The following is a 9,240-nucleotide window of genomic DNA, read 5'->3' as shown; positions in this document are numbered from 1 at the left end:
GCAAAATAAAAAATTGGACAAAAAAATTAAAATACGTGGCAATGTACCCTCAGAGGTTAAGAAAAGAGGGATTAGGGTTAGAATGAATTCAATTTGGAATTAAACATTAGGGTGAAAGTGGTGTTCAAATTGGGATCAGTATTTGTCTCGTTGAAGCTGAAATTTGAAAAGCGAATTAAAAAGTGTAAGTCAGGTTACTGTTTATGTTCTTATAATTTTCTGAATAGGTATATATATATATATATATATATATATATATATATATGCTTGAAGTTTTTGTATATGAACTAAGCCAACCACCGAGACAATGCACCTTGCTTCATGGTTGCCACAATCACAATTGAAGCAACAAATATGGTCTGCAGCAGTACTTCTGTCACATTCAGGCTTTTGTATGCAGAATTGCAGCTCTTGCAGTTCACATAGGACCAATACCTGTTCAAATTAAATTGTAACCAACAATCTCAAGAAGCCGCAGGGTAAGAAGGGCAAAGGAAACACCTCCCCCACCCAAAAACAAGCATTCCAAAAGTTGTTTATGAAAAATGCACAAGAGAAATAAGGGAATCAACTATTTGATGCAATTTATTTTTTCATCAACTATTCATGTGAATCTTGGCTAATTGACAGAGATTCACTAACCACATGACCTAAGACAAAGAATTGCCCAAGCAATTGGAGAGCACCAAAGTCAAATGGGTACCCATTCGAAATGGTGAAAAGGTACAAAAACTGGATGAACCCAAACCTTAACTCCTCTTTTTTTAACCTCTATCAAAAAATTCGCACGTAATGTATATTTTTTCACAATTTTAACTTCACACAGCTACGCAGTCACATAAACTGAATATGTCATTATGTTTTGTTCAAGGTGACAGTTCCATTGTTAAAATTTTGACGCCGTAACAAAAAAAATTAATTTGACCCGTTTTTTCACAAATAGGAATCATTTTTAACTTTTTAAAATGATAGGACCAATTTGAACATCCCACTCTTTCAAGAAATCAAAAGAGCTATTAAGCCTAAATTTAAAATCTATTAGCAGAATTATCGGTTACCATAATGATGATATCAATGGAAACCAAATACATTTGAATTCTTATTATTTCTATAACCATGTACTTATACTATGGTTTATCCTTTTATGTTTTGGGGCTTTTACAAAGCTTTTACTAACTACACCCCCTACCAAGACTTTTCCTGCACCTTCACGGCTGCCACAAAGAAGACGAGAGAGTTTGTTAGAAAGGAATATTCTAAAAATTTCCTTTCATGGAAATATATTCTTCAAATGGAAGGAAATTTCTTTTAGTACCTCCATAATTTCTATGGGTGTAAAAAAATTCAATTAGTCCATGTAATGAAAATATTTTAGATTGAATAATATAAGAATATATTTTAAACTATAAATCCAAAATTCAAAAATTTATTTTAAATTGGACAATCTAAATTATATTTTTAAATCTAGAAATGTATTATAAATTATATAATTCGAAAATATATTCTAGATTATACAATATGAAAACTTATTATAGATTATTACATAATTTACAGCTATATTTTGAAATGTACATGTTTTCAAATTTTCAAATCGTGCAATTCAAAAATGCACAGTAGATTATACAATTAAAATAAATTTATGAATCATGTTATAAAAAAATCTAGAATGTAATTTTATATTTGAAAATGTAAACTAAATGAACAAATATATAAATTATATAATTTATAATTTTTTTTTGAATTTATAGATATATTGCATATTGTTCTGATTTTGCAATTCACAGATCTTAAAGTATGAGTATAGTAGAAATTTTAACATTCTCATGGAGATAAAGGAAAAAAAACCATTGGGTGGAAAAATCAATTTTCCACACAGACACAGAAATTTATTAACAAAGGCTCACGCATGCATCTAATTGGGCCGATATTTGTACAAACACACAGGAGCAAATAGGGCCCATATATAAAATTCTCACATGTGTTAATTCACTATATATTCAAACTACACAATCCAAAACGACAAGATTACACCAATTAAACAAACAAGCAGTCACTCATTTACAAAGAAAAAATGGCAAAGGAAAATTTTGTTGTAAAAAGACAGCATAAATGGGCAGACGAAAACCTTGTCAACTCATTGCAGCAAAACGTTCAGCGAAACCCCGAATAAAAGGCAGGGGGAGAAAAGGGAAAAAGAAACTCAATATTATTTCAAATCCTATCTTCTTATATCCTGATGAAAGCAAGCTATGTTACTGTACAGTTGCAACCAGCTCTGGTAACCTGGTTCACTAGTGTACACTGTCCCTTCCTCCTGGTTGCCGATCAAATCATTGGTGTATGAATCTGTAAAACATGTAGTATGCAAAAGGTGAACATTTTGTATACAGTATACTAAAGTGGTAAAATCTGATGCGAAATTGTAAACAGAATAGGATTTCGTAATCTGCCTTTAGATGTCAATATTTTGCAACTATATGCATAAGACAGACTACAAGCGATATTGGCAAGCATGTCCGATATATGAAAAATAATCTTAAAATGGTTCCAAGATTTTGCTTCTTTAATCTGTATCGTGAATACCCACTTGGCAGTCGCATCTGTCGACATGATATATTCCTAAAACTCAGACTGCTACACAACTGAAGATTAAGCTTCGCATAAGACGGCCTCAATCATTGATGGCTTGAGTTTTGGTTTTGGTTTTTCTACAAAATCAAGCTTCATTTTTTGTATATGTATTATTTCTATGTTTTCAAACAAACACGTGGAACATAAAGAACCACGAAGCATACTGACGAGGTTTTGCAGAGACCAGCATAGTATGACCTCTGATGTATGATTAATGATCTTCCCATTCATCTGTTGCCTCACATAATAGTAGCGGAAACACTGTTTATGGGTTATTTCTTCTTCTTCTTTTCTAAATTGAATAGAATCTATAATTTTTTTTTCCATATTATCCTTTCATTTCACCGTCTTTAAATCATACTTATACTCTATCCATACATGTAACTGTATGATTAATCAATAAGCAATTACAAAAACCTACCAACTAAAGTGACACACTATTCCTTGAACAAGACTTCACTTTCTCTAAATGTGAGCTACGTGATAATTAATGCACACCACTTTCAGCATTAAATTCATACTTTCATCTCAATCTTTTTCATTCTTGAAAAGAACAGCAGCTACATTTCCAGATCCAACCATCAACTTGACTTTATTTGCTTTATTATCCAATGTAATGTCGTATTTGACATCAATCCCACCCACCCACCATTTTATTGTCAGCTATTTATTATTTCTTAATTTACATAAATATAGCCAATTAGAAAATAATCTTTTTTATTTGATACCTATTTAAGTCAACGAAAATTCACCTGTTTGAAGCTTCAGTCACTAAAGATATATCACTTGGTCAAACATTTTTCTCCATACTTAATATACTAAACGTGGGCAGGCACATAATTATCGTGGACAAATTTCCTTTTCTAAATTAGTCCGAAGTCCAAACAAAAAAAGAACAGAAAGTAATATGGATCAAAGTAATTTTAAAAAAGAAGACAGAAAGATGCTTTGATTTTTTGCCTAATGTTTTAGAAATAATTACTGACCTTATATACAGTCTCAAGCAACAGGTTGATCTAATTCTCTTATTCCAATCTGACGTAATTGTTGTAGGTGATCGGCTATTTCCCGCAATAATTTAAGTCCTTCTTCTCCATTGCTCGACAAGTTGATACTATGCTTAAGGAAACTCAAATCTGACTCAAGAACTTGCAACCTTCCGAGAAAGTCCGAAGCCAAACTATGATTAGAAGATAAATCATTATTCCCACAGAGCACAGGAGGGCTATGTCCATTGTACCCAAGTTCATCACTTTTCTTGCAAACTAGAGGTTCCTTGGATGAGGAATCATCACCCTTGTCATTTGAATTCAGTTTAAGTGAAGCAACAGATTTGTCCATTAGAATATTACTATCCAACTTCTCCAAGTTTTCCAGGGATTCTTTTTCATCAATTTCTGAATTTATCCAATTGTCCCGAGATTGATGAATATTCAAGAATAAGTAAACTTGCTTCTCCAATTTCTCCAAACGTTGTGAAATATATAACCTTTCATCTTGAAACTCCAATGGTGAATTTTTTTCAGGTTGAATATTCTGTTTCTCCAGCAATATGGGTAGAACTTCAACTTTGTCAGATATATCAGTATTTTCAGTAACTGACTTTCCATGGATAATTTCATCCTTTTCAATGCAATGATCCAATCCAATCTCTTTCACCTTCATTTCAGAGTTTATCTCCACCATGTTTTCCGGCATTAATTCATCAGGGAACTTCTTACTATAAAACTCAAGCTTAGCTTGTAACTCTTCAATCTCTTTCTCCTTCTCAACTAAAAGGTCATTAGCTTTCTGCAAAGCTTCTGTTTCATACTCTGACTGCTCATCCATCATTCTTAAGTACTGCAAGGCTTCCATGTGCAACATTGCCTTTTCTTCCTGCAGCCTAGTTATCATGGCTAAGGCTTGATTTGCAGCAACTGCTGAAGCATTTCTTTCTTCTTCCAGCTCTTTATACAGAGCATTCATAAGTTTCCTATCATGATCAACTTGTCTTTTTAGCCTGTCAACTGCACTTTCACCTTCAATTTCACTGACAATGCTTCCATCCAGAGACAACCCAGATTCATTTCGCTCAAGTGAAATCATCCTTTGAAGTATCTGCATTCCAGCAGAGTTAGAAACATCAGAATTCTTCACTTCATCACTGTTCATAGACAATCTTGGACTGATGATGTCATTAACAGATAGATCAGTCCCTCGAGTAGATGGAAATTGTGACAGCAACATCTTCAAATCTTCACTAATTCTTGTAGAATCCTTTCCAAGCCAATGTTCTACAAGCATGCCAGGTCTTCCTCTGTTACTGACTGCTAGCTTATAGGCATCGCCAAGATCTAGTAAATTGGGATTTTGCTGACCAATATCATTAGAAAAGGCAGTTGATTCTAAACCTGCTTCAGATGTTGTTGGCTTATCAACTGACTCAATTATTTCCTCATAGTCCGTGGTTATCGTTTGCTTAGATTTTAAACTCACTTCATGGGTTGTCAAATCATCTATAGCAAATGGTAAAAAAGTTTTCTGTCAGTTATTCATGGAACTTGCGAACTTCAAATAGTAAAAAATTAGGAGCCTATTAGGTTTCCTAAAATGTTTCCTGTTTTCATAAATACTTCCTAAAATATCATCTTGGTTTGACTTTGCTTCCTTTTAAATATTTGTATAGGAAAAGGTGACAACAACAAAATCTTATTTACACTGTTTTCCATACAAGTCTTTGACAACGAGAAGCAAAGTAAAAATAAGAAGACATTTTGTAATGGTTACTTAAAATAGATAATGAATACAGAAAATGTTTTCTCAAATCAAATAGGCCTATATTTTTCAGCTATGAAAAATGTATGACTTTTTTATCATTTATAAAGATAATTTGGCTGTTAAGAACTAGCTTATTGTTTCTTTTCATCAACTTTCCGTAATGACTACAGTACACTCCTCCATCCTTCAGATCCAAGTCTTACATGGTATGTATAAAAGCAACTGCAGAAAAAAAACTTACAGTTTTCCTTCACCAGTTCAACGGGAACTCGTGTTTTATTTGATAATGCAGGGACTTCATCACAGGAAATAGGCTCAACTGCGGCAGGACTGACAGCATTTCTCTCAATCTGCTGCTGAGAATCAAATTCGGCCAGACCATTCCTAATCTCCAGTATTGCTGTTGTAGATTTACTGCCATGAGTATCTTTATTTTCTAATTGCATTCCTGGCTCAGATAATGCTGGTTGAAGTTCAGAAGAGGAAGTCCCGAGTTTCTCTGAAGCCAAATTCTCATTTAAATCAAAGACGGGAGGCTCCATATGTTCACATGGAACTTCTATATCTTTCTTGGAGTCATATGTACCCCTGACTGGTATGCTTGTACCACCATCATCAGATAAGGAAAGTTCCTGTTCAGACTCGGTATCAGAAGTAACCTTTAGTTCAGTGTAACCGACATGAGACAAAGGATCTGCCCGTTTATTTCTAAGGCGAGAACCTCTGCTAGATACAAATGATTTTGCTCTTCTTTTCTTGTGAAAATTGTTTCCCACAACATTTGATACATCAAACTCAACACCGCCAGACCCAATTGATTTGGTAATCACCGACCTTCGATCATAACTTTTTAAAGACCACTGCTCATTACAACAAGAACAGAATTCTACACTCTCATTTTCACCAAGTAATGGATCCTGATCAAATCTGGACTCGGATCCCTCCCCTAATTTACCCACCAATAATCGGTAGGTTTCAGCATTAGATTTGTTGACGGTAGCGAAAGAAAAAAGGCAACTTTCACACATTCCTTGAACATTCACAAGCTTATCATGTGCACGACAAAGAACTACAGAAGAAATCTCCGTCTTATGACCACTGCAAATCAAGTCCCAATAATATCCCTTCCTCTCCTTGCCTAACACGTGATCAAGCCTAGAGCAGAACAAACACGGTGTTTGCAATTTGCAGTAACCAGCAAACTTTGTAATCACATAAGAAAAAGCAGCATCAATAAACAGTAAAAAGATCAGCAACCATTCAAGAAAAGCCGATGCCAAGGCCATAGTAACACTCGGGGAGAGCTTGCGGCACTCGGAAGACGAGATTCCCGCGGTAGCCATCATCCACCCTACTCAAGCGGCTTCAAAATTAGAAACTGATTTTTGCTTGAAAGTTCAACAGATCAAACTTTGACCTTCTTCCCGATATGATATAAATAATTGAAGGCAAAAAGGTCCGAACTGAATACATTCAAGAAGGAAATAAAATCAAAATCAGAAATACTCATCCAATAATCTGAAATTGAATAAACTTGCCAGCATAAACACGTTGCTTAAAACAAGATCAAACAATGAAAACAGATGGAAGAAGTTGGATTCATATTAATTGAGATACTAAACTTAAATTAATGAATGAACATGTACTAAAAAACATTCCAGGTAAAACTAAAAAGAAAGGAATAAACTGAAACGTAAATCTTATTCATACCAATATCTGCATCAACAGGTAATCTAAGCAGATGAAACGGAATCGAAAATTTCAAAGTATAAGACAGTGAATTAAAGAGGAGTTATTAGAGGAACTGAAAACAATAATAGAAATAAAATGAGATGAAGAAAATGAAGGGAAATACCTTATGAAGATTATATTATTATAGTATATGATATGAAGGGAACTTTTGAGAGAGAGAAAAGAGAGTGAAATGAGATTAAGAGAATATTAGAAATTAAGAATGTGAGACACCGATCCAAACAAAGTAAACCAACTAACACAAAGGTTGAACTTTCCAACGGAAATCCACGCAATTTTCACCTTTTTTTTTTCTTTTTGCGCAGAAAAGTAAAGAAAAAAAAATAAGAAGCCGACAAGGACAAAAAGGTCAACCGAGTCGTGAGTTTATGGCAAAGTAATTTGTAAACACCGAAAATAAGGAAAAAGATGAAATGAAAAAAAAAACTAACAAATTGACCATATTAATATATATTAAATATGTATTTAAAATCACAATTTTAGAAAAAATAAAATTCAAAACAGGTGATCTGTTTCACTATTCAAGTGTTGGTTGAATCAGACTAAGTCTAGTAAAAAAAATATAGAAATCTCTGTTGAATCCAATTTAAGATTTTTTTATTAGGTCACAATGATTTTATGGAAATCCAACCAAAAGATAAGTATACTCCTACGATCAAACTTGCTACTTATTCTATAATCGTATTTATAAATTGAAAAAATATTTAAGAAATTGTTTCAATCTTTTCTATAGATATAAATTTATTAGATTTTAAGGTTTTTTTTTTTTTATAAAAATATGGTCCAACTTTTTTTCTCTAAAAAAAAAAAAGAAATTGATCCAAACAATAAAGTCTATATAATTCCAAGTTACAATAAGCGAAAAGCGTGAATATTTGATATTATTTGATTGAAAAATAGATGTTATGCTGAGCACTCTCCATCTTGTATTTGTCTTCTTCAACTTTCCAACCGACCATTAGTTGTGCTTCTTTATAAAAGTTTGTCACATTACAATTGATATTATTGTACTCTTTCTATCAATTTCGTATCATTACATTTATATTTCAAAATTATAAGCTTAAAATAATTTTGAAAAAAAAAAGTGAATCAGTTTGTTTAAACTCAAAATTAATATTTGATTGTACCAATAAACAAATTTCTTTCAATTAAAATTTATTACTAACTTGTTTCGTAGTGATTCTTTAATCTAAAATTATATTTTTTTAATCTAAACGCTTATAAAGTTATATGTTTGTTTATAAAATATTTATTTAATGAAAAATATTTATTACATTTTTAAATATTATGAATAATATATCGTTTAAAGAAATATTAGGACCGTATTACGTTTTACGAAAACGTATGTTGTTTTAAGTCATAATAAATAAATGCTATCTAGAAAATTTTTATTTATATTTAAAATTTTTAATTTAATTAATAATTTGATTTCGATAATTTTGACTCAATTGAATTTTTATTCTTTTCATAAAAGAATTTATTGACTCTTAGATTAGTATTAATACATTTAAAAGTGTAATGTGTGAAAATATAGATTGACGTATATTTAATTTTGACACCTAAAATAAATAACCCACATTTTGATAAGTAAGATATAAAGATTTTTGCATATAAAACTTCTAAAAAACGTCCCTTTTTTAACATAATCCCAGTTCGTACATCTCCCTATACATCCGGTTTTTTTTTTTAACTTATCAACTGTTAATATCTCATGCAGTGAATATCAAATTAAAATTAAGAGAAAAATAATAATACAGTAACATAGTTTTATATTCATAGTATAAAGATAAAATAAATAATTATAAAGAAAAAAGTAAATTTTTGAATTTTTTTAAGAAAAAAGAAAAATTAATATCAAATAAATATAAAAAATTTATGTTATGAAAGCAGAGAGTAAAGCTGACAAATCAAAAGCCAAACAATGTTGTCGTGTTGGTGTGGAATTCTGTTTTCTCTGCACCAATGCCTTGGCGACACAAACATATTTTAACTGAAAAATATATTTTGACATAGGCAATTCTTTTATATTTATTTAATATTTTTAACTTTTATTTGAAAAATACAAAAAATATTATTTTATCTTTGTATTATATATAA

At 31.5% G+C, this 9,240-nt stretch overlaps 1 protein-coding gene across 3 annotated transcripts; it reads right to left on the bottom strand.

The window, feature by feature from the left end:
- Positions 1–1,962: 1,962 nt before the first annotated feature.
- Positions 1,963–7,397, bottom strand: LOC108345998 (myosin-binding protein 1). 3 transcript variants are annotated; one of them, XM_052879235.1, is made up of 5 exons: positions 7,102–7,227; positions 6,649–6,854; positions 5,633–6,546; positions 3,618–5,129; positions 1,963–2,346 (listed from the first exon to the last, which is right to left on the bottom strand). In XM_052879235.1, the coding sequence occupies exons 2-4, from the start codon at positions 6,735–6,737 to the stop codon at positions 3,631–3,633; spliced, it is 2,502 nt and encodes an 833-aa protein (XP_052735195.1). In that variant the 5' UTR covers positions 6,738–6,854; positions 7,102–7,227; the 3' UTR covers positions 1,963–2,346; positions 3,618–3,630. The 3 variants fall into 3 exon arrangements, with proteins under 3 accessions (XP_052735195.1, XP_017440389.1, XP_017440388.1); XM_017584900.2 differs by lacking the exon at positions 7,102–7,227 and adding an exon at positions 7,247–7,397 and having other exon boundaries at positions 5,633–6,854; XM_017584899.2 differs by having other exon boundaries at positions 5,633–6,854.
- Positions 7,398–9,240: the final 1,843 nt, after the last annotated feature.

This window comes from Vigna angularis, chromosome 6 (assembly GCF_016808095.1).
Source record: "Vigna angularis cultivar LongXiaoDou No.4 chromosome 6, ASM1680809v1, whole genome shotgun sequence".
In the NCBI taxonomy this organism is placed as follows: Eukaryota; Viridiplantae; Streptophyta; class Magnoliopsida; order Fabales; family Fabaceae; genus Vigna; species Vigna angularis.
Note: the sequence above shows the minus strand (reverse complement) of the source record. Positions and strands in the feature narration are given on the sequence as shown.